The 24,782-nt window shown below is 45.9% G+C and overlaps 1 protein-coding gene across 3 annotated transcripts; it reads left to right on the top strand.

Annotated features, from left to right (window-relative positions):
* Nucleotides 1-280: 280 nt before the first annotated feature.
* On the top strand, nt 281-24,496 carry LAT2 (linker for activation of T cells family member 2). 3 transcript variants are annotated; one of them, XM_083479674.1, is made up of 13 exons: nt 281-2,387; nt 7,969-8,081; nt 8,551-8,593; nt 11,995-12,038; nt 13,494-13,542; nt 14,388-14,425; nt 16,528-16,566; nt 17,222-17,252; nt 19,025-19,083; nt 19,291-19,347; nt 20,593-20,661; nt 21,680-21,731; nt 24,175-24,496. In XM_083479674.1, exons 2-13 carry the CDS (start codon nt 7,994-7,996, stop codon nt 24,185-24,187), a joined length of 582 nt encoding a protein of 193 aa, XP_083335800.1. In that variant the 5' UTR covers nt 281-2,387; nt 7,969-7,993; the 3' UTR covers nt 24,188-24,496. The 3 variants fall into 3 exon arrangements, with proteins under 3 accessions (XP_083335800.1, XP_083335799.1, XP_083335801.1); XM_083479673.1 differs by lacking the exon at nt 281-2,387 and adding an exon at nt 5,305-5,441; XM_083479675.1 differs by lacking the exon at nt 281-2,387 and adding an exon at nt 5,305-5,441 and having other exon boundaries at nt 21,683-21,731.
* The last annotated feature ends 286 nt before the right edge of the window (nt 24,497-24,782 follow it).

The raw sequence follows: 24,782 nt of genomic DNA on the forward strand, positions 1-24,782 counted from the left end.
TGATACAGAGCTTGGAAAATTGACAAAATGGGACCTAAAATGAAATGTTAGCAATGTGGAGTTGAGTGTGTCTGTGCGCTAGTTATCCTCTTTTTGGGATACTCCATTCCATTCCCTCTTCCCTCCTCACTGCTAGCAAAGAGTTGGTCAGCATTCCATGGTCACTGAGCATGCTGGGTTCAGGTTCATTCTAAAAAAAATAATTTCACTGGGTTCAGGTTCATTCTAAAAAAAATAATTTCACTGGGTTCAGGTTCATTCTAAAAAAAATAATTTCACTGGGTTCAGGTTCATTCTAAAAAAAATAATTTACAAAACAATGGGGCTCCCCCAGGCCTACTGATGCATGGTGCATGGATGATCTGGTTTTGGCTACAAAAGCTTTGCCACTCACCCCTGAACAGCAGGAAAAGAAGCACCAATACCATTAAAGGCAGCTTAAGTGGAAAAGTGTTTATTGATTTAAATAGTGAAGCCTGTTCCAAAGTAAAATTCTTGGGATTCTGCTGCAACACTAGGTATATTGCTGCTATTTGCAGCACAGAGATGGCAGGAAGGGAAAGTCCCTAATTATTTGTGGATGCTGGATTCTTTGCCAAAAGATTGCCAGCTGCTTCCCGGGGGCTCTGTCCCTTCTGCTGAAAGAGCGAGGAGGGTTGGCTGCTCCACTCGCTCCTGTCGATACAGAGGAGCCAGAAGCGAATGTTGCTTTCAGTAGTAACATGCACATTTTTCAGAATGCGTTGGTGCCTCTGAGGGGTTTCCTCCCATTTCAAATACCAGCTTCAAAGGAGGGTTTCCCCTCCAGAACACATGAGGAGGAAAGAGTAGCTGTTCCCTTCAGAATCCAGCTCTTCTCTTTGCCTCTCTTCCCAGCGCTCCCCCAAAACGGGATGCTGTTAGCATTCCAACACATTCCTTTTCAAAACTGCAGGCGTGCATTGCATGTCATCTCTGATTTGGCCCTTAGGTGGCGTAAGCTGCACACCCTCTGGATGGGTCTGGGTTTTGGCCTGGACAAGATGTTCACTCAAAACTCAGCTTAGCTTTTGCAACGGATGTCCCATGCAGATCTGCTGAGCCCACTCATCAAATAATTGCTCAGATCTGGGGTGTGTGTGTGTGTAATTTTGCATCCCCTTCGGAGCGCTGGGCTGGATGGAGAGGTTTAAACTTTATCCACCTCACCATTCATTTTTGTTGTTTTTGCCTCCACCACAAAAATGAATAGGAACTGAGAATTTTGCATGGAGTGCTGTTCATGCTGTTGGGATTGAGGGTAATGCTATTATTTATTAAATTTGTATATCACCCTTCATCCGTAAATCTCAGGGTGGATCACAGCATAAAAATACAAGATAAAAACAAAATATTTTGAATATACTGGACCCCATTGTGTTTGTTTAAAAAAGGGCTATCTAAGGTATCTAACTGTTGGAGGTGCAATAGGGATAATGCTTCTCTAAAACATGCTTTTTCATTGTCCTATATGGAAAGGTTTTTGGCAGAAGGTAACTGAAACTATCAACAAACTCTATGGAACAACCGTAACATTTACAGAGCAAAATATCCTCTTGAATTGTATACCCAGCACATGGAACCTTACAAAAGGACAATGCGAGTGGACTTTCTGTGCCCTTACCCACAGCAAAAAGACTGATACTGATGAATTGGAAAAATAAAAATGTGGCTCCCTTCTACGATTGGATTGAAGACTTGTACAAACTCGCAACATGTAAACGCAGATTTGCCATGGACAAATTCAATGATGTTTGGAATCCTTACAAATACTGTAATAGATTAAGATCTGGTGAAGTACAATAACAACCTTGTAAAATACACAGTTTTGGGGTTTTCCCCCTCCCCCTTTTATTTCCCCTTCCACACGGGTTCTGATTTTCTTTCTCTCTCTTTTATTTACGTCTCACCATGCTTAGTGCACATATAATTAAGTACTTTTGGAACTTTAAATAAAGATGTTAAAAAAAACCAACACAAAATACATAATAAAAACCTAAACCCCCAATAACAATAGCAATGCCTCCCTGGAATGCTCTAGGTCCCGGACCCCATCATTTTACCACAGGGTGTTCTTATTTGGTTTTCCACCCTTAGTGTTTACTCCATTTATGAAAAACATACAACCACCTGTTATTGAATGGCTTTTATCACAAATGGCCCTGAAGCCAACTTTTGCCAAGTGCAATTTAACACCTGAGTGGGATGATCTTTTAGGGTCTCTATCAGCTCTGGGGGGAACCTTGGTTTCACATTAAATGTTTCCTTCTGTTCAGAGGGATGTCGTGGTTTGGCACCATCGCACAGCAGCTTCCTGTTTCAAGGTGGGCCTAGCAACGCGCAATGTAAAAAAGTTGTAGGGCCCAACGGTGAGATGTGTTTAAAAAACGCATTCTCAGAAAACATCTGAGACTTTCTCCCTGGAATCTTAGGCCTGTCCTGTATCTCCCTTTTATCAGGTCAGATCCATCTCCATATTGTCTGATCTGACTGACAGCAGCTCTCCTGGTTCTCTGATCAGCCTTAGCTAGAGAGGCTGAGGATCAAACCTGGAATTTTCTGCATTCAAAGCCATGTGCTCTCTCGACCACTGAGTTACAGCTACTGTGTTGTATGGCAAAAGTGGCACATTGCGAATTGCTGGGCCTCTACTGTGGTGGCACCCTCCCTTTGAAACTTCTTCCCTTTACATATCAGATGGTTGTCTTCTCTATTGCCCTTTTGGTGCCTATCAAGCATCCTTTTCTGTGGAGATCTTTATCCCTGTCACCTGTCTTGCATTTGAAATTAGTTTTTGTGTACGTTTTCATTTTTGAACATTTTTATTGTCAAATCAGCTTCTTGGAAAGAGATTTGTTGGTGAAATGAAACACAGTGGTACCTTGGGTTACAGATGCTTCAGGTTACAGATGCTTCAGGTTACAGACTCCGCTAACCCAGAAATAATACCTCAGGTTAAGAACTTTGCTTCAGGATAAGAACAGAAATTGTGCGGTGGCAGCAGAAGGCCCCATTAGCTAAAGTGGTACCTCAGGTTAAGAACAGTTTCAGTTTAAGAACGGACCTCCAGAAAGAATTAAGTACTTAACCTGAGGTACCACTGTATAGTGGTACCTTGGTTTAAGAACAGCTTAGTTTATGAACAACTTGGATTAAGAACACCGCAAACCCAGAAGGAGGTGTTTTGGTTTGTGAACTTTTCTTTGGAATAAGAACATGTTCCGCTTCCTGTTGAGTGTGTCCCATTTGTAAACTGAGTCCCCCGTTGCTATGGGAAAGCATGCCTTGGTTTAAGAATGCTTTGGTTTAAGAACGGACTTCCAGAACGGATGAAGTTCGTAAACCAAGGTACCACTGTAATTTTTTTTTTAATGGGTTGATCAAGGGTCTGGAAACCAAGCCTAGTTGCAGAGTGTTGGGTGTGTTTGTTTAGCCTCGGAAAGAGGAGGCTGAGAGGAGATACAGTCGCCATCTTCAAGTATCTGAAAGGCTGTTCTGTGGAAGATGGAGCAAGCTTGTTTTTCTCCTGAACCAACGAATTCAAATGACAAGAAAGCAGAATCCGCCTGAGCATCAGGAAGATTCTGATGGTAAGAGCTCTTCAACAGTGGCATGATCTGCCTCGGAAGATGGTGGGGTCTCCTTCCTTGGAGGTTTTTAAGCAGAGGTTGTGTGGCCACCTGCCAGGGAGTTTTTTAGCTGTGATTTCTGCACTGCAGGAGGTTTGACCCTCAGGTTCACTTTCAACTCTACAGTTCTATGAGTCTCAGTCATTCAAAACCATGAGGAGTGGAAAGTTGCTTTATTTTTAGGGGAGGGGCTTGTGGCTCAGCGCACGCTCTGCATGGAAAGGTCCCAGGTTCAATTTCCAGAAAGGGCTAGGGAAGATCATGGAATTGTAGAGTTGGAAGGGACCTTGAGGATCAGCCCAACCCCCTGCAATGCAGGAATTATGCAGCTGTCCCATACGAGGACTGAACCTGCAACCTTGGCATTATCAGCACCATAATCATAATAATTTATTATTTGTGCCCCACCCATCTGGCTGGGTTTATCCAGCCACTCTGGTGGCTTCCAACAAAGACAAAAAATACACAAAAATGTCACACATTAAAAACTTCCCTGAACAGGGCTGCCTTCAGATGTCTTCTGAATGTCAGGTAGTTGTTTATCTCTTTGACATCTGGTGGGAGGGCGTTCCACAGGGCGGGTGCCACTACCAAGAAGGCCCTCTGCCTGGTTCCCTGTCGCTTTGCTTCCCACAATGAGGGAACCGCCAGAAGGCCCTCGGTGCTGGACCTCAGCGTCCAGGCAGAACGATGGGGATGGAGACGCTCCTTCAGGTCTACTGGGCCGAGGCCATTTAGGGCTTTAAAGGTCAGCACCAACGCTTTGAATTGTGCTCGGAAATACTGGGAGCCAATGTAGGTCTTTCAAGACCGGTGTTATGTGGTCTCAGCGGCCGCCCCCAGTCACTATCTGCCGCATTCTGGATTAGTTGTAGTTTCCGGGTCACCTTCAAAGGTAGCACCATGTAGAGCGCAGTGCAGTAGTCCAAGCGGGAGATAACTAGAGCATGCATCACTCCAGCGAGACAGGCTGCAGGCAGGTAGGGTCTCAGCCTGTGTACCAGGTGGAGCTGGTAGACAGCTGCCCTGGACACAGAATTAACCTGCGCCTCCATGGACAGCTGTGAGTCCAAAATGACTCCTAGGCTGCGCACCTGGTCCTTCAGGGGCACAGTTACCCCATTCAGGACCAGTGAGTCTTCCACACCCACCCGCCTCCTGTCCCCCCGAAACTGTACTTCTGTCTTGTCAGGATTCAACCTCAATCCATTAGCCGCCATCCATCCTCCAACCGCCTCCAGGCACTCACACAGGACCTTCACCGCCTTCACTGGTTCCGATTTGAAAGAGAGGTAGACCTGGGTATCATCTGCATATTGATGGACAAAACCCCGAACCATGCACTAATGAACTGATCTATCCAGGTTGACTTGCCCAAAACCCCGTAGAGCCACTACCAATTATTGTGGGCAGCACTGAGCTAGCTGACCCCGGTGGTCTGCCTCTCTTGTGAAGGCAGCTTCCGATATTCCTCCAAGTCAACCTGTAGGATTTAAGACAGCCTTTTCCCAGGTTTGGCTGAGCGGTTGACCTGAATGCGACGCACAGGCGTTCCAGCCCACGACTCTGCTTTTGGTCTTGTGGTTTGATGAGAGGGCCGCGTCCGAGCCTGGCTGCCGGATGCTGGGTTTGGTGACTCACGTAGGGGAACAGGAAGCGAGAGGTCTGCTCACCGTCTCTGTGAGCGAGTGACCACATTGAGGTCAGCTCTTTCTGCAGAAACGAGCGAGCGAGGGGAGATGGCCGGAGGGGAAAGGATCAGCTGCAGCTCCTGAGAACAACTGGAGCCAGAAGGTAGGGCTGCCTTCAGGTGCCTTCTCACTTTTGCGCCTCCTTCCTCAACTCCAGACACTTCACTTCTGGGTTCTCGGAGAAATGGGGGAATCTTTTGGGCGAAAGACTAATTTAGGGGTATTAATTTGTCTGTCCAGGCAGTCACCCGCTAAGACCTTATTTAATTCCTCTGCATGAATAGCTTCTAGCATGGTCGCCAGGTTCTGTGTACAGATCTGTAGGCGCAGACCATCTCCTGACTCAAACTAGTTCGTTAAGAAAATCCCCAAACTCGGTTCCATGGGTGACTCTGGGTCAACTCCCTGCCGTAGTTTATCTTAAAGTTTTAAGTGTCTATACGTTTATTGCATTTATAAATTTTAAATTTATTGTTGTACATTGTTTTAATTGTTTGTTTTCCTTCTGTGACTGTACCCGCAAGTGTGTTATAAGCTGGTCTCCAACCGTAATAAATTGTCTATCTATCTATCTATCTATCTATCTATCTACCTACCTACCTACCTATCTATCTAGCTATCATCTATCTATCTGTCTTAGGTTCTCGCCCTTGCTCTCCTTCTATCCCATTAATGTCTCTCTCTCTACCGCCAGCCTACAATATCCTTGATTTCTCTCCTTCTTTCCTTGTGAAAACTGAACTTAGATGTGAGGCTATCTGTTAGGCAGTTAAAATCGAAAAATGTGCCACCATGCTGAGCCTTTATTCGTTACAAGGTGGAAATTGCAACAAAAAGGTGCCATATAATGGCACACACCCTTCCCTCCTAGCACGAGGGCTCCTCTTCTGGCTTGTGTCCAATAACCTGGCCATTCCCTCTCCCGGGACACTATTGGCTGACCTCCACCAACCTGGCGCCCTTGGACGTTTTGCGCTACAATTCCCACCAGCTTCTGGCTTTATTTAAGGTGCATGTACTCTAGCTGGATTTAGGCGTGAAGGAGCTGTAGCAAAAGTCACTCAGGAAAGGTGGATTCTGAAGAAGGGGATGGATGGATGTCAGGGATGCAGCGTTGCTCAGGTAAATTGGGAGACAATTCCAGGTGAGCAGCAGAGGAGAGAGAGAGAGGAAGAGATGTTGGAGTTAGTCTGCAAACCACGCCAGTGGTTACATCTCCAGGAGGCAGCAACTGCTTCTCCTTTTTTTATTTTATTCAACTGTTGAAACCTATTAGTCTTTTCTTGTACTGGTGGGGTTAGGGAGGATTGGGGCTGAGGGAAGGACTGGCTGTGGACTCAGCAGCAGAGCAGACCCCAGTATCTCCAGTCAGGCCTGAGAACATCTTCCATCTGAAATCCAGGAAAGCTGTTGTCAGTCAGCTTAGATGACACTAGCTCCTAGTGGTGCAGCGATAAAACTGCTAGCACACTTGCAAAGTGAAGCAGGGTCCGGTATGGTTTCAAATTGGATGGGAGACTGTGTGTTGACATTGCAGAAGGTTGGACTAGACAACCCAGATCTCTTGCAATTCCATGATTCTATGAGCTAGAGGGATCCAGTGATCAGCATCCCATGAGGGCTGGCTCTCAATGTTTCCGGTCACCCCAGGCCTATGATTCTAGACTTTCCAATGGCAGCACGAGACGTTGTCTGAGCAACAGTCTCCAGCTTTTCCTCCTTGCTTGGTGAGCCAAGGCCTCGTGAGTTGCTTTGTTCCCTTCAAATATCCAAGCCGAGTTCGAATTGGGTGGGAATGTGATGCGTTTGGATAGCGTTTGACTCTGGGCGTGAAGGCCATGGGGGGGACCTCCCTCTTCAGGTAGTAATGTGCATTGCAAAGGGTGGTTCCACACCCTACACTGAAAGCATAATTTAATGCACGTTTATAGCTTATGACTTCCCCCAGGGAATCCTGGGAACTGGCATTTACCCCTTCACAGTGTTAAAATTCCCAGTGTCTTTAACAGACTACAGCTCCCAGGATTCCTTGGGGGAACCCAAGAGTCAGAGGCAGGAGAAGGGAGAGAGAGGTCAGGCTGGTGGAGAGTCAAGGGCTTCCATACCTCCTCCTCCTGCTCCACTGTCTCTCAGAACCAGCAGAGGACTGAAGTGAGAGGAGCAGAAGGTTACACACAGGCATAGTCCAGACCCTCCAAGTGTCCCTATTTTCCCAGGACATCCCTGATTTAGAGAAGCCGTTCCAAGTTCTCTTTTGATTCCGGAATGTCCCGCTTTACCTTAGAATGTCCCTATTTTCATTGGAGAAATGTTGGAGGGTTTGGAGTTATCTGACCCCGATTCGTCTGAAGGCAATCCTGAATAGAGAAGGGTTAAAAAAAAAAAGTTTAATGTTTTATTACGTTTTTTTATATGTTGAAAGCCGGCCAGAGTGGCTGGGGCAACCCAGTAAGATGTGTGGGGGTATAAATAGAAAAAAAAAACATAATTATGGAATGGAAAGTCTCTATTTTCATTGGAGAAATGTTGGAGGGTATGGTAGTCTTTGCCTGCTTCTGTGCAGCTGGAGTGGGGGAGATACATGTATTGTGGTTTGAGCTGTCCACCCACCTTCCTCTTGCATTTTCAAGGTTGTAGTTGCGGCAAGATCGAGCTATGAGCCAAGTGGAGCTGATCTGGGGCGCCTTCTCCTTGATGTTCTTAGGAGCCTTGGTCAGCATGTGCATGAAATGCCAACGGACAGGTAAGGCTTTCCTTTGAAACACGGATCTGGATCCATGTTTAGAGGCTTTCCCCTCTTTATATAAGTCCCCAACACATTGTGAAAAACGGGCCTCATCTATGGCCACAAAGAGAACGTTAAAGGTTTTTTTGTGTGTGTAGTTGGACACAATTATTGGGAAATGGGGCAGTTGGAAAGCTGATAGTGTGCAGGATTAGACACCTTAAGCATATGTGTTGACGAAACCACTGTTGCTCAGCCTCAGTTTTGCCTATCTGTAAAATGGGCACGACGATACTGCCCCACCAACCACACTCTGCAAATGCACCTACCGCACACAACCTTAGAATGACCCTGATTTCCCCCTTTTCATCTTCTCTTGACAAATGACAACTTTTTGCTCTGGACCATGCTATGTTAGTTTCCCCCACTCCCAGCTTTTGTATAATTTTAGCTCACAAATGTTTGTTTCTCTCTCTCCTCCTTGTAGGAGGGAGACAGGAGCAGACAGGCCTGGACAGTCAGAGGAATCAGTAAGTAGCTGATCACCATTGCATGTCTGATTCTCTTATTTCTCTCTGGGGCGTAAGCCAGGGCAGTGCGAACAGAGGTCCTGGGTTGCCCAGACGACAAGACGCCCCTCTCAGACTCACTGATGTGGTCCAAAGGAAAGCAGAGCAATACGTTCGGCACCAGCTTGGCTGCAGGAGTTGCCAGAAGGGGGCGTGGAAGATGCCATCCACTCCAAATTCACTCTTTAACCTTTTATTTTCCCAAAGATATCCCACAAGGCAGCAGGTCCAGATTGTTCCTCAAGAAAGCCTTTCTCACAAATGAGCGTAGCTGCAAGGCAGCACAGGTTTTGGGCCAGAGCTTTCTACCCTGCCTTAGATCTCCCAAGTCGGCATGTAAAAAAGTTTAATAAAATCAAACAGCTTACTAAAACCATCCCCAAGCTGAGGAACAGTAACAGTGCCCTCGGGGAAGCAGCAGATTAACCAAACACAGACTGCTTAAAGAGGTTTTATTACAAACCAGTGGCATATAAATTAAATATCGGAAATGTTTCGGATTCTTGTTGTTGTTGTGCTATGATGCAAGAGGGCTCCTCCAGTTGGCAATAATTCAGTGACATTACAGAAGCATGACATTACAGCATTTTGGGGGACAGGAGGCGGGCAGGTGTGGAGGATTCCCTGGTCCTGAATGGGGCAACTATGCCCCTGAAGGACCAGGTGCGCAGCCTGGGGGTCATTTTGGACTCACAGCTGTCCATGGAGGCACAGGTTAATTCTGTGTCCGGGGCAGCTGTTTATTGGCTCCATCTGGTACGCAGGCTGAGACCCTATCTGCCCACAGACTGTCTTGCCAGAGTGGTGCATGCTCTAGTTATCTTCTGCTTGGACTACTGCAATGCACTCTATGTGGGGCTACCTTTGAAGGTGACTCGGAAACTACAACTAATCCAGAATGCGGCAGCTAGACTGGTGACTGGGGGCGGCCGCCAAGACCATATAACACCAGTCTTGAAAGACCTACATTGGCTCCCAGTACGTTTCTGAGCACAATTCAAAGTGTTGATGATGACCTTTAAAGCCCTAAACGGCCTCGGTCCAGTATACCTGAAGGAGCGTCTCCACCCCCATCATTCTGCCCGGACGCTGAGGTCCAGCGCCGAGGGCCTTCTGGCGGTTCCCTCATTGCGAGAAGCAAAGCTACAGGGAACCAGGCAGAGGGCCTTCTCGGTAGTGGCGCCCGCCCTGTGGAACGCCCTTCCAGCAGATGTCAAAGCGATAAACAACTACCTGACATTCAGAAGACATCTTAAGGCAGCCCTGTTCAGGGAAGTTTTTAACGTGTGATATTTTACTGTATTTTTGGTTTCTATGGAAGCCGCCCAGAGTGGCTGGGGAGGCCCAGCCAGATGGGCGGGGTATAAATAATAAATTATTATTATTATTATTATTATTATTATTATTATTATTATTATTATCCCAGAACAGCTAAGGAAGCAGGATGATGTCTGGAAGTTCCAGTACGACCCACAACTAATGTGCTATTATTGCATCAAGGACATCAGATGTCAAAGAAATAAACAACTATCTGACTTTCAGAAGACATCTGAAGGCAGCCCTGTTTAGGGAAGCTTTTAATATTTGATTAATTATTGTATTTTAATATTTTGTTGGAAGCCACCCAGAGTGGCTGGGGAAACCCAGCCAGATGGGTGGGGTATAAAGGTAAAGGTAAAGGGACCCTTGACCATTAGGTCCAGTCGTGGCCGACTCTCAGGTTGTGGCGCTCATCTCGCTTTATTGGCTGAGGGAGCCGGCGTACAGCTTCCAGGTCATGTCGCCAGCATGACTAAGCCACTTCTGGCAAACCAGAGCAGCGCATGGAAACGCCGTTTACCTTCCCGCTGGAGTGGTACCTATTTATCTACTTGCACTTTGATGTGTTTTCGAACTGCTAGGTTGGCAGGAGAAGGGACTAAGCATCCCCGTCGCGGGGATTCGAACCACCCACCTTCTGATTGGCAAGTCCTAGGCTCTGTGGTTTAACTCACAGCACCACCCGCGGCCCTTTTGTGTGGGGTATTATTATTATTATTTTGCAGCAAAACACCAATCTGAAGGAGTCCCAAAGCAGTGCCATAAATTCTGTGTGGAAGCGAAGTGGTAGGCAATGTAAACAGCACAGAATTGGTGCAATGTGTGCTTTGAGTTCCAACATTAGTGTTCCATATCCTGCACTAGTTGGCATTTTCAAACAGTCTCCAGGGGCAGCCCCACAGAGGGCGCATTGCAGCAGTCTACTCCGTAACTGAGGTCGGCTCTGCTTTCTCTCATTCAGGGATGGGGAAGCCTGTGGCCTTACTATTGGACTCCAGCTCATGTGACCAATGGCCAGGGATGGGCAAACTGGTGTCTTAAAAGCCGTAGCTGGCCTGCTGCCTAATTTCATATTGGTTGGGGTGGAGAGAGTTGGGTGGCAGAGAGAGAAGGGGTGAGCTGCCCACTTTTGGCTTGTCCCTGGCCACTGCTGGCTCTCTCGGTTTCTCCTTTTTTCCAACCTTAACCATTTCTCCAAATTTCTGCAGCAATTTGCGATCTTTTCTTTAAAACACCTTCATGAAAAGTCTTCAGAATTTTGTTATGAATTTTTCCTAACGAATACGCCTTTGCAAGCAGTTTCTCCCAATGTGGCACATTTTTTATGTTATTTCCAATAATATGCTAATTGCTAAGCACATTTCCCCCTAATATCATGTGTAGACATTTGTGAGAGAACTGCATTTGCAAAATTTGGATAAGTAGGAATTTCAAAGGATGGCTGTGTTTCAATTCTCATGGAAGCATCAAATTGTTGAGTTGGAAGGCATCCCAAGGGTGATTTGCAATGCAGGAATAATCATATTTTTCTGAAAGTGTGAATTTGATAGATTTGCCTTTAAACATGAACTGAACTGAATTTCTCCCACATTTTTTAAAATATGATTTTTATTAAATTTTCTGTTTTACAATTTCAGATAAACATTTTACATACTTAAGATATCAATGACTACCCTTCTTCTCTTTCCATGGTTCATTTTGCATATCTTATATCCCTGCATATTTTACAAAAACTATATGAATCGGTTTTCCATTATTGCATCCATCAAAAATCATTTACGCTGTCAAATTTAACTTAAAGCTGCCAGCGTTTTCAGCTGTACTCGATTATTTTCCATATATTCAATAAACGTTTTCCAGCCTTCTTTAAACGTATGTTCTTCTTGTTCTCTTATTCTATATGTTAAGTCTGCAAGTTGTGCATATTCTGTCAACTTTAAGTTGAATTTCTCCCACATCTTTGCACATAATGTAGGGAATGCAGTCCTTGGCAGCAAAATGTTGAAAACTAAACACCAAAGATTCTCCCCGTATCTTTTCAGTTATGGAGAGCAGCAGAGGTTTGAGGCGGTCCGCTCCCATTCGAGTAAGTGTGTTCTTTCCCCCCCGTTTTTGTTTTTTTTATTATTCAATATTTTCTTGGTTTTCAAACCTATGTGCAATGTCTCTCTCTCTTTCTTTTCAAGTAACATTTTTTACAGATCAGTTTCATTTGTTGAGACATTAGGAAGAAAAGGGGGGAAAGTTGGAGGGGGGAAAGGTGAGTGGGGGTGGAGTCAGGTGGCAATGTTTCTATTTTACTTAATATATGTGGGGTTTTGTGTCAGCGTCGCTTGTGTAGGTTCTCTGCTATTTCTTTGGTGGTGAGAGAGGTGTAAGTGTGTTCTTTTGAGTTAACTCCCACTGTTTGCTATGGCCAAAGTGGATCCATATAGGTGATTGTGCATTGCACCTGATATGTGGTCTTTGGGAACCATGTTCTGTTTTGAATGATGATGCAGTTAGCCAGCTTAGCCCAGGATTAGAGAGTTTACCATTGGGTACTTCTCCGTCTGTGATGGAGAGAAGTCCAGAATCAGCGGCAGAAGCCGAAGCAGGAGAGTAGAAGGAGGGAGGCCGAGAAGCGGAGATGAGTTGGGCTGGTGAAGAGTCATCAGTTTCTCCCGCTCCTGCTGCGACAAGCTCCTCATCTCTCAAGGGTTTGTTCCAAGCATTTGGAGACTGTGCCTGCGTACAGCCAAGCCCTCCTCCGCCCTTTTCATGCCTCTTCTGGTTCTAGGATGCAAGGGCGGAATGAAGCTGGTCACAGCAGGAGGGGGAGACACCTGTGATTAGTGCCGAATTTACGTATAAGCTAAGCAAGCTATAGCTTAGGGCCCCACTCCCTTGGGGGCCCCCAAAAAAATTAAAGGAAAAAAAAACCTGGATGTACATTTCCAAAATATAAGATAAGTTCAACAATTACTTTGATAAAATACATATTTTGTTATGTGCAAATGGCTTTAGATACCTATTAGGTCCATAAATTACCACATAGCATATATTCAACACAAAAAACAGCGGCAATTTGTTGTTGACAGTGGTCAGCTGGACATATAAAGGGCTCTGTTACCTTCAGTAGCTTAGGGCCTCATCAAACCTAAATCCGGCCCTGCCTGTGATTCTTCACCAGCCTGACTCATCTCTGCCTCTTGGTCCATCTCTGATTCTGCCTCCGATTCTGCACTGCTCTCTGCCACAGACTCTCCCCGCTCACTAAGCCCTGTTACCTCTTCAGCTTCTGACACCTCCTCTTCCAAGTCTTCTCCCTCTTCTCTCCTGTCCCACCACCATTCCCTGGGCTCTGAGCCTTCTTTCCCTTGGGGTTCCCCAGCTGGTTCCTTTCACCATCCCTCTGCATCCAACCAGTCCCAAGCATCACCTCCTTCTTTTAGCCCTAGCAGAAACAGCATTTCTGCATTGATGTAGTTAGTAGCATTTGAATCTTTCCCCTCCAAAGGCGTGACTACTTGTTGTCTCTGTCTCTCCTCTCTGATTTCAGTGTCAAGACATGACTGTCCAAAAATCCCATGTGACATGCCAGGACGAAGGTACGTCAGGCTGCTTTGACAGCCTCTGAAGGAGACCGTCCTCCATCAGCCTGATGCATTTATTTCATTTTTACCCCAGTGGGCGCTTAGGGTATTGAATATGGTTCTCTCCTCCCCCCTCCCCCCCCATTTAGAATATGGTTACCAGACACCCCCGTTTCCCGGGGAAAGTCCCCAGATTTACAAATCTGTCCCCGGACAAAATCCGTCCCCAGAATGTCCCCGGATTTCATTTAATGTCCCTGGATTTATATTTTAAGTGTTGTAGATGTATTAGTAGGGAATGAATGTTGTATGATTAGTTCAGCGGCACAAGACACATCATATGGGGACTTCCAGTGAGGCAAAATGGCGGGGGCGCCACGGCAGTGAGCAGCTCCTGAAGCCAGCCAGAGCCAACTGCATTACCAGGCTGGCTCCGGGCTGCTGAGACTGCTACTGCCACTGCCAAGGGGGAACCGGGGCTGCCTGGCACGTCAACTGGGAGAACCGCTGAACCCCCCGCAACCCAAATCGAGCTGGAAGCAAGAGCGCCCAGCCACCCGGCCAACCGCCCACAGAAGAGAAGATATTACTTATTTTTTAAAAAACAAAAACTTTTAAATAACTTTTTTCCCCTCTTTTTTTTTTTAAAAAAAAAGTGTCCCCGGATTCTTTGAAAAAAATCTAGTAACCTTAATTTAGAAACCAGGTACCACTGCTGAAAAGGTCCTGTGTCCAGTTACCATCTGCCTGGCCAAGCACTCAGTCTAAGCAATTGGGTCGGCTTGGGCACGCCACGATCTAGCATTCCTTGCTTTCTCGTATTCTTCCTCTGTTTCTAAATATGTCCCTCTATATTTTAGCACAAGAAGCAAACATCCGCCCCTTCCAAGTCACCTTCGTAAGTATTCTTATTCATTTAACAGGACCTGAAAAGGCCCCATGAGCCAGACTAAACTCAGGCATAGGCTTCAATATTCTCTCGCTGGAACTGATGGGGATTTTAAAGTGTGTAAGTCCGATAGCGTCGTGTCCATGATGCTGGCGTGTTTCTGTGAAACAGGCCACATGAAAAGCCTGTTTTTGTGACCTCTGCACCAGACATTTAAAGCAGTATCACACCACTTTGGGCAGGCATGGCTTCTCCCAAAGAATCCTGGGAACTGTGGTTCGCAAAGGGCGAGGGGGAAAAACTGGTTAAACGATACAGTGGTACCTCGGGTTACAGACGCTTCAGGTTACAGACTCTGCTAACCCAGAAATAGTGCTTTTCAGGTTAATAACTTTGCTTCAGGATGAGAACAGAAATCGTGCTCTGGCGGTGCAGCGGCAGCAGGAGGCCCCATTAGCCAAAGTGGTGCTTCAGGTTAAGAACACTTTCAGGTTAAGAATGGACTTCCAGAACAAATTAAGTACTTAACCTGAGGTACCACTGTATAGAGAAGCCCCAGGAGGAGTGGCTGAAACCAGCATCCACATCACTTGAATGCAAGCATGTACGCAACTCAGCTAAGATACTGAGGGTAGTAGCATTGGGGAATGCTACCTCTGGAAGCAAGCAGTGGTTTTCATTGCAAATCAATACAGAATATACATCAAAATTGAGGATTATGTTCAGGAATATTCATCATAGACCTTGAATGTTGCCTGAAGCAAAGCTGCAGGGGCAATGAGCTTGTGGCTCTCCAAATAATAATAATTATTATTTCCCCAGCCACACTAGGCGGCTCCCAACAGAATATCAAAAATAGAATCAAACATGAAAAACTTTCCTAAATAGGGCTGATGTTGCTAGACCGCAATTCCTACCATCCCTGAATATTGGGCAAGATGCCTGATGGGAGATGGAATTGGTTAGAACATGGTGCCGATAACCCCAAGGTTGCAGGTTTGATCCCCAGAAGAGACAGCTACATATTCTTGCTACGGCCAAGGCACAGTGTGACCCCCTCTCTCCTTCTGTAATCTTCATAGAACCCCATGGTTGCCATTAATTTGATTCTGAATTGATTATAGAATGTATTTTAATTAATTGACTGTGCAGTTTTATGTACACTCTGCTATTTTTACCTGTTGTTAGCCGCTCCGAGCCCGGCTTTGCCCGGGAGGGCGGGATACAAATAATAATAATTATTATGATTATGATTATTACAGGGTGCTGGACTAGATTTTCCACTAGGTCCTTTCCGATTCTATGATCCTAACATCTGTAGGGCCACAGGTTTCCCAGGCCTGTACTGGGGAGACCTCACAGAGCAGCCTCTGAAGAGAGCGACCCATGGCTGGCAGATATTTCTGGGGTCAGAGAGGGAACACTTCCCTCCCCAACTCATTCTCCACGATACCCTCAGGAGGGTGGCGGCGTTGTAGTCTTTCGAATTTAGCTTGTTGGGGAAGTGATGGGGAACAAAACTATTTTTTGATTTCTCATTATAGATTTGTAGAGTTGGAAGGGACCCTGAGAGTCATCTAATCCAACCCTCTTCAATGCAGGAATGTCAACACACCAATAATGCCCATCTAATTTGAAACCATCCCTGCCCCTGTTTATTGCTTTGCAAATGTCCAAGCAGTTTTAGTGCTTGACAAGCTCCACTCAAACTCGAAATCACTCAACAGCCTGTTGATCCAGATTTTTTTTTTAAAAAAAGGTATGGGAGGAAGAAAGACCCACAGATCTCACTGACTTTGGGGATTAATGTTCAGAATTGAATAGAACTTTTGCACTTTCCATATTTTGCCTTTCTTTCTTTTCTTTTAGTATTGAAGTACCCAAGTGGATCTCAAAGGATAAACAAAATGTTGACAAATGCACGCATTCGCATAAAATACATTTGTCAATACATTGTGCCAGAACAATGTGTGTTTAAATAGTATTCATATCATGTAGATTTAAAAATAAATGTTGAAATGGGGCGAGATGGAATTATGAATGAACACGTGCCAAACACAGGCAGAAACAGGCAGAACTTCATCACACCCAGTCATGGTTTTTCTTTTCAGAAGCCTGCCCTGAGCCCAGGTATCAAAATATTGCAAAAGGTAAATGCGCTACTTCAGCATATCGAAGGTAAAGGAAACGGATGATGTGATTTGAGCACTGACTGGTGCTGGGTGAATTTCAGAGGCCTAGAGGGGATCCAGCCCCCTTTGGCCACTGTTTCCAAGAGACTAAAGAGGCCAGGATTTGTCCAAAACTGGGGTGTGTACAATCAGAAGATGGAATACCCATGAAGGGTATCCCTTTCCCCATAAATGGAGCCTTGCTGTTTCATGAGTCAACAGTACCATACCCGTCAAATGTCCCTATTTCTCCTGAACATGCACAGAATTACAGAAGCTATCCCAGCTTCTGATTTCATCCGAGTCCCGCTTCCCTGCCTCCACCGCCACTGAGCATGGGAGGAGAATGAGCCAGGATTGTCCCAAAGCAGAATCCTTCTGCGCAAGAGAAGCATGGCCCCAACTCTCTCACCGCCCTGCCCTGTCCCCTCTCCCTTGCCAAGAACAAAGCCATCTTATGTCCTCACCCTGTGTGCAAGGGCTTGTTGGATGAACTCATCTCTCCATCCTCTGCCATATACTTTGGTCCCAGCACCACTGGGATTTGGAGGGGAAACCTCAGCACAGTCTTCTGAATTTTATCTTGATGATGTGCATGGCCTTTGAACTAACGGTCACTCAATTGTACTTTCAGTGCTGCAGATGGAGCAAGATCCTGCATATGTGTAAGTCCAGGATTGCAGTAGTCTTTGGGGGCAGGAGGGTGTGTGTATTTTGCTTATTTTGAAACTCTCCTGATCTCTTAGGTACAGCGGACTCTGTTTTTCCCCCTACATGGGCCACATGAAATCTTGGCCATAGCCAATACCCTCTTATAATAAATTCCACAAATGCCTCTGTGCTTGACATAGCTCAGTTGGCGATGATGATGATGATAATGATGATGATAATAATATTATAATAATATTTTTTTTATTTATATCCTGCCCTTCCCGGTTCAAAAACTCGGCTCAGGGCGGCTAACAACAAATTCAAAACACTTAATTGTAAAAGCAGCATAAAATACAGTATAAAAACACGAATACCAATAAAAATCAAAAATCAATTAGATAATCCCCAGGGCTAGCTGGCTGAATTGGTCCTACTTGGGCCAGCGAGGAGGCCAGGGGAGAATTAGCTGTGGGGTCTCAGAGCAGGTGATCTTCATAAAAGGGGAGGGGGAGGGAAGAGAAGGGAAATAAAAGATCAGGCTGAATTCAAATTATAGGTTAGAGCATGGCACTGATAATGCCAAGGTTGCTCCCCTATGGGACAGCTGCATATACCTGCATTGCATGGGGTTGGACTGGATGATCCCCAGGTACCCCTTCCAACTCTTCCACGTCTATGATTCTATGGTTCACAGTCTAAATTCAGTAGTACCATAAGGGTACACAATGAAAAGTATAATGTCGCTGCAGCATAACGTTTAAAAAAACAAATTGACCCAAATTAGCAGTTCCTTTAATGTACATCAATATAGAAGGGAGCATAAAGCTCTGGTAAAAAATATCCAGTAGCTTCACACCCAAAACTAGCCCCTAAACTGCCCTACATGAATATTTATCAAACTGTTCCCACAATCTTTTTGTGCCCCCCATGAGGTCTTCTGGAAGCGGCTTCCTTTGGAAGGCTTCTAGGGTTAGATGGAAAGAGTGGTCCATCAAAAAACTGTATTTCTTTGGCCCAGAGTCTCAAAACGCTTGGCGTTGTCACTGGGGTGGAAAGCATTTCAGCTATGGCCTCTTCCAATGCCTCCTGCCTCTCACAACACCGCCATCTTGGATGGCTTTACAAGAGGAATAGACAAATTCATGGAGATGAAGGTTACAAATGGCTGCTAGCCAGGATTGTTCTGTTCTGCCTCCACAGTTGGAGGCACTATTGCTTCTGAATACCAGCAGCTGGAAACTGCAGAAGAGGAGAGGGCTCTTGGGCAACTGGTTGGCCACTGTGAGAACAGGATGCTGGCCTCTTCTTACGTTCTTCTTAGCACTTCACCTCAGAAAACAGGCACAATAATGCAGGAGTGTAGGCCATCTTTACTGGTCTCACATGCCCCCGAGTTTCAACTGGCCTGTACCAGGGACCAAGCCTTTAGTATGTCAGGACAGTGCCCTGTGGAACTCCTGGCCAATAGAAGTTCACCAGGAGCCACCCTTGCTCGCTTTTCTAAAAACTGTATTATTCTGACAGGCCTTTCAGACCTAAGATTATTCCCCAACCGGCTCTTGCAGGTCTGCCTGACGGCTTTATTGCAATACTGTGTTTTTAGTCTTTTTGTGGCATTTCATATGGAGGTGCCAGTGATAAATAAATGTTGGAGCTGCGTAGCAAATGCTTCCTGGGCAAGTCACAGTGCCTTTTCGGTAGCCAAAATATTGAGCTTTGGGTGGAAATCCTTCTCTCTGACTCCATAAGGATTTCCTGCCCCCCTCCCTCTTCTTCCCTCTTCTAGCAAACCAATCGCTGCAGATATTTATTACAACTGTGGGAGTTTCATAAGGCAATCCAGTGGTAAGTGGACGAGACAAGAATACACAGATGAAGGGGGTGCAGTTTGGATGTGTGGAGGGTCCTGAAGATACCGTGCTCAGCGCACCCAGGGGCTGGGTCGGGGACACACGACCACATCCCTCCTCCTATATGCATTCAGCCAAGCACCTAATCGATACTAGGCTTCTTTTTTATGCTATGTTGATTCTCAAATATTTCCTCTTTCAGATGAAGATACCTACTCTTATCAAAACGTGGCTGGCCCATCAAGAAGCAGTGGGCTTGGTAAATTCTATTTACTAGGGTGTTTCTCTCTCCACTTTCTAAACACCAGGCATAATTTCATCAGCCCAGCCTTGTTAATAAGGATTATAATTTGTTGTCCTAAATGGGGTAACTGTGCCTCCGAAGGACCAGGTGCGCAGCCTGGGAGTCATTTTGGACTCACAGCTGTCCACGGAGGCGCAGGTTAATTCTGTGTCCAGGGCAGCTGTTTACCAGCTCCAGCTGGTACGCAGGCTGAGACCCTACCTGCCCGCGAACTGTCTTGCCAGAGTGGTGCATGCTCTAGTTATCTCTCGCTTGGACTACTGCAATGCACTCTACGTGGGGCTACCTTTGAAGGTGACCCGGAAACTACAACTAATCCAGAATTCGGCAGCTAGACTGGTGACTGGAAGTGGCCGCTGAGACCACATAACACTGGTTTTGAAAGACCTACACTGGCTCCCAGTACGTTTCCGAGCACAATTCAAAGTGTTGGTGCTGACCTTTAAAGCCCTAAACGGCCTCGGCCCAGTATACCTGAAGGAGCGTCTCCATCCCCATTGTTCTGCCTGGATGCTGAGGGCCTTTTGGCGGTTCCCTCACAAGCGAACCACATGACCTTGCCCACCAGCACACACTCCATTCTCCTTCCTCTCCCAGTTTTACACACGTACCCCTATAATAACCAGCTAGCACTGGATAGTTGTTGTGGGGAATGTGGGCCACTGAGCATGCCCAGCCCTCGTTGGGCTGCTCTTTGGGTTTCCATGGGGTCGAGTCTGCTGAGACATCCCTCCAGAATGTGAGTGGTGCCATTTTGGCTACATAAGGAATGGCACTCAGAGCCATTAAATACAGAGGAGTCTATGATGGGGTCAAGAGAAAAGAAGTTTGGAAGTAAGCCTGCGAACAAACAATGCAATTGTTTCAATGCAATTGTTTCAGAGCAGCCATTGCTTCTTTCCCCCAGAATCCTGGTTGCCTAACCGGTTACCTATAGGACCTGGATGAGATTTGCTCAGCTGGCAATCTTCATCTTGTTTGACATTTTAAGTCCTTGCAGTTGTTTGTTTGTTTCTTTGCTTGTTTCTTTTTACAATTGTAAGTTTCCTGCTTGGCAGGGGGTTGGACTCGATGGCCCTTGTGGTCTCTTCCAACTCTATGATTCTATGATTCTAAGTTGCTTCGAGACATTTTATGTAGTAATAATAATCAAATAATTTCAGCTCCCTCCCCTGACTGGATTCTTTTTCCTTTCTGTAGTCTTGGCAGATGTGGATGTCTATGAAAACAGCACGACGATCCAGATATGGAAGCACTCGCAGATCGCAGGTGAACTATGGGCTGCAAATTCTCTTAGAAATCATCTACAATCTCAATTCTTTGATGACATGATGCATGTCATGTGTGACTTGGCTAACTTTCTTGAGCTATCTGCTCTGCACATAAAGCGTTTTCCTGCTTTCTAGCTATGGAACGGATTGTATTGATCTACCAGCCCATAAAAGTAAGCCCTGATAGCAAAAGCCAGAGTTTTGTTTTTCCCCTTCTGAAAGATGAACTAAATTTGCATCTGTGCATTTAAATTAGTACATGCAAATTTTAGGCAAATTTGTGTCTGTGCCCTGAGTCCTTGGCGATGCCTCTTCCCTCTTCCTTCCACACAAGTGCAAGTTCAGAAGCTTCCACTTCGGGCTAACCATGGTTTCATGTTGTGTAGACCCAACCATGGTTAGCATTTATTATCTGTTTCAAACATGCCAAAGATGGCTTATTTAAACCACTTTTGTTAGTGTTAGCCCTCATTTCGGGTCTGGGCAACATGACAAGTTGGGGTTAACTAAAAGTTTCTGAATTTCTTCTCATTGCTGTATGGCCTGTTTGCATTGTATAGTGGTACCTCGGTACTTAATGGTACTTAATTCGTTCTGGAGGTCTGTTCTTAACCTGAAACTGTTCTTAACCTGAGGTACCACTTTAGCTAATGGGGCCTCCTGCTGCCGCCACACGATTTCTGTTCTCATCCTGAAGCAAAGTTCTTAACCTGAGGTATTATTTCTGGGTTAGCAGAGTCTGTAACCTGAAACGTCTGTAACTTGAGGTACCACTGGACTGAACTACGATTTAGCTTGATGGTTGAAGTCAGCTATTGCATCTATAGGACTCAAATATCTGGGAAGTTTTCCTAGGATGAACACAATAAACTGCCCAAGACCACTTTACTTCAGCAGAATGAAGTTGTGGTAGATCATGCCCCTAGCTAATTAGTGCATGATTGGGAGGGAGACGTGTGGAGATTTTTACATCAAAAATGTCTTGGACCAACCCTGGAATGTTTTTCTCAAACCAGAAGACTCTGACGACGATGAATCAGATTACATCAATTCACATCCAAACTGCAGGTAATTTATATGTGTGTGTCTGCTTTTTTCTCCCTGCCTCTGGCAGACGAGTGTAAAGCAAGCTTCCACAAGCTGCTCCCCTCCAGATGTTTTAAACTATGGCTTTCATCAGCCCCAGCCAGCACATGTGGTCTCAGGCTAGTGGGAGTTGTGGTCCAAAACATATGGAGAGGAAGTCTGCACACAGTCACTGTCTGCTTGAGAACTTTCGATGGCTTCTCCCTCAGCTCACTTTGTTCAATGGTTCAGTGTTAAGAGCATGTAGTTATACCCCTAAGGTCCCAGATGCAAAACCTGCCTAATATAGAGTGTGGCAAGGGGACTCCTTGCAGTTAGAAATCTAGCACACCAAGGACAGAGCTTCAAGCCCTGTCCTTTGCCTGCTGTGATTTTTTTAGTTGCAGGGAGGGTTTTTTTTGTTAGTGTGAGCATTAAAAAAAAATTGCTATCCATCCCCTATAGTCTGAAGTGGTCCAGTACTTTCTGTCACCTCATACCTCTTGCATGAGTGAACTGGACTGCTGGCAGCAAGATTAGGATTAGGATAATAATAATAATAATAATAATAATAATAATAATAATAATTTATTATTTATACCCCACCCATCTGGCTGGGTTTCCCCAGCCACTCTGGGCAGCTCCCAATTGAATATTAAAAACACAACACAGCATTAAACATTAAAACTTCCCTAAACAGGGCTGCCTTCAGGTGTCTTTTAAGAGTAGGATAGTTGCTTATTTCCTTGACATCTGAAGGGAGGGCGTTCCACAGGGCGGGCACCACTACCGAGAAGGCCCTCTGCCTGCTTCCCTGTAACCTCACTTCTCGCAGTGAGGGAATCGCCAGAAGGCCCTCGGAACTGGATCTCAGTGTCCAAGCTGAATGATGGGGGTGGAGATGCTCCTTCAGGTATACAGCACCGAGGAAAGACCTTCAGCTCAGATGTCGGGAGAGCTATATAGGAAGCTGCCATCTATACTAAGTGGGCTGACTAGCTCCATAGATTATCCTGGCTAGCAGCAGTTAAGAGTTTCTCCACCTGGAGATGCCACTGGGAACTGAACCTGGGACCTTTAGCATCAAAAGCAGCTGCTTTACCACTGAGCCAGGGCTCTTCCCCTTTCTGTTCTGCTGTCAGAGTAGACCACAGGTTGGCACTGCAGCTGCTACTGGCCCTCCATCTCCTTAGATGCCTCCCCTATGTTCCGCAAAAGAAAATGGAAGAAAATGGTGATGGTTGAATAAGGGAGAGAAAAGGGGTGTTCCACTCACTTTTCTTCTTTGACTCACCGCCATTGATTGGTGGCCCCTGACCACTTTCCTGCAAGTGAATGAGGCCTTCAGCTCTGAAAAGGTTGCCCAACCCTGTGTAAACAAGACTAGGCTGGAGTGACTTGAGCTTCTCGCATCCTTCTTCTCAAACTTTTTTTGAGCTCTGAGCCAATCCTTTAGTTCAGTTCTTTCACAGCCTCCCACGTTTTGGGGTGGGGAGACCCAAAAGGGAGAAAGGAAATGGGAAAAGCCTCAAACCTAGGAAAACCTGGGGATGCCCCATACAACCGGCCAAATCCAGCTGCACAGAACTTGGAAGGGATGGAGATGATAAAATGTCAGGCAAGAGCTCGGGATTGCAGTTGTTTGCAAGCAGAGCATGTGGCGGTGAGGAAGGCTAATGCCGTTTTTGAGTTCCTAGAGCCATGGTTTCCAAGTCAGAATAGGTAGTAATTTTACTGCAATAGAAGAAGAGTTTGGCTTTGCTATCCCGCTTTATCACTACCCGAAGGAGTCTCAAAGCGGCTAACCTTCTCCTTTCCCTTCCTCCCCCACAACAAACACTCTGTGAGGTGAGTGGGGCAGAGAGACTTCAGAGAAGTGTGACTAGCCCAAGATCACCCAGCAGCTACAGGTGGAGGAGCGGGGACAAGAACCCGGTTCCCCACTCTTAACCACTACACCTCTTCTGGAGCACGGTGTCCTGTTTGGGGGCCCATACTTTTGAGAGTACAGATCAATTACAACAGGTTCAGGACAGGGCAATGGAGGGAAAGGTCTGACCAGGAAAGGTTTGAGGAATTGCCTGAAGAAGAATACTGAGCGAAGCTGATTGCAAAGTTGCAATATCTGAATGGTTTCTATATTGGTGAAGGTTGGTCTCTGCTGCTGCCCCGGAGGGCAGGACTAGATTTACTTAAGTTGCCCGCAGGGAGAATGAGTGGGGTGGGTCACTTGCAACAGAAGCAGCATCTTGACTGCAAGAAAAGTTCAACAATGGGACAAAATGACCCCAAAGGGATGGAGGATCTCTTGGTTATCGGATGTCTTGAAGCACATGCTGGATGGCCATCTATTGGAGATGCATCAAATGGGGGATTTGACTTAAAGAGCCCCTAAAACTCACCGAGATGGTAGAGTCCTCTTATCTATCCACCCTCTTCTCTTTAGGTTTCCTGCCTAAGAGTTGGCGAAGAGAGCTTCGGCAGTCGTTCATTCTACAGTCCAGAGAACCTGGCCACTTGCAGCTGGTTCCTGCCTTGCAGTTCAACTTCAAGCAAATTCAGCGATGTGCACCTCACCAAGGCAGGCCACTCTCCAAAAAGAGTCCACTGGAAAGTGTGTGCGTGTGTTAAGGGGGAGAGAGATTGTTCATAAAGGAAGTATGAGCAAATGGCAATCTACATTTCGTTTTCTTGCTTTATTTGTTCTGTCTGTTAGCCAGAGCAAAGTCTATTGCATTCTAAGCAGTTTAGAAAATAAAAGAAGCAAGCGACCCGTGTATAATTCACAACAAGAGATTTAACCGTTCTGCTGGGGTGGGGAATGTGTCCCAACAACATCTGGGAAGTTGAGGTTATTCCAGAGCAGTGCTGTTTACGGTGTAATTTTGAAAGCCCCCCAGAGTGGGGGAGCCTTATGTGGGCGCTGCAATGGTTGAATAATTGGAAGTGAAATTATTGCCCTTCTGCCATCAAACACCTAGCAACAAATCCCGATACATCTTTATTCCCTCGGCCAATACAAGGCATGGACAACCATTAGCTTCTGATTGGTGA

The sequence above is a fragment of the Podarcis liolepis genome (assembly GCF_965112155.1).
Source record: "Podarcis liolepis genome assembly, chromosome: 16".
Lineage (NCBI taxonomy): Eukaryota > Metazoa > Chordata > Lepidosauria > Squamata > Lacertidae > Podarcis > Podarcis liolepis.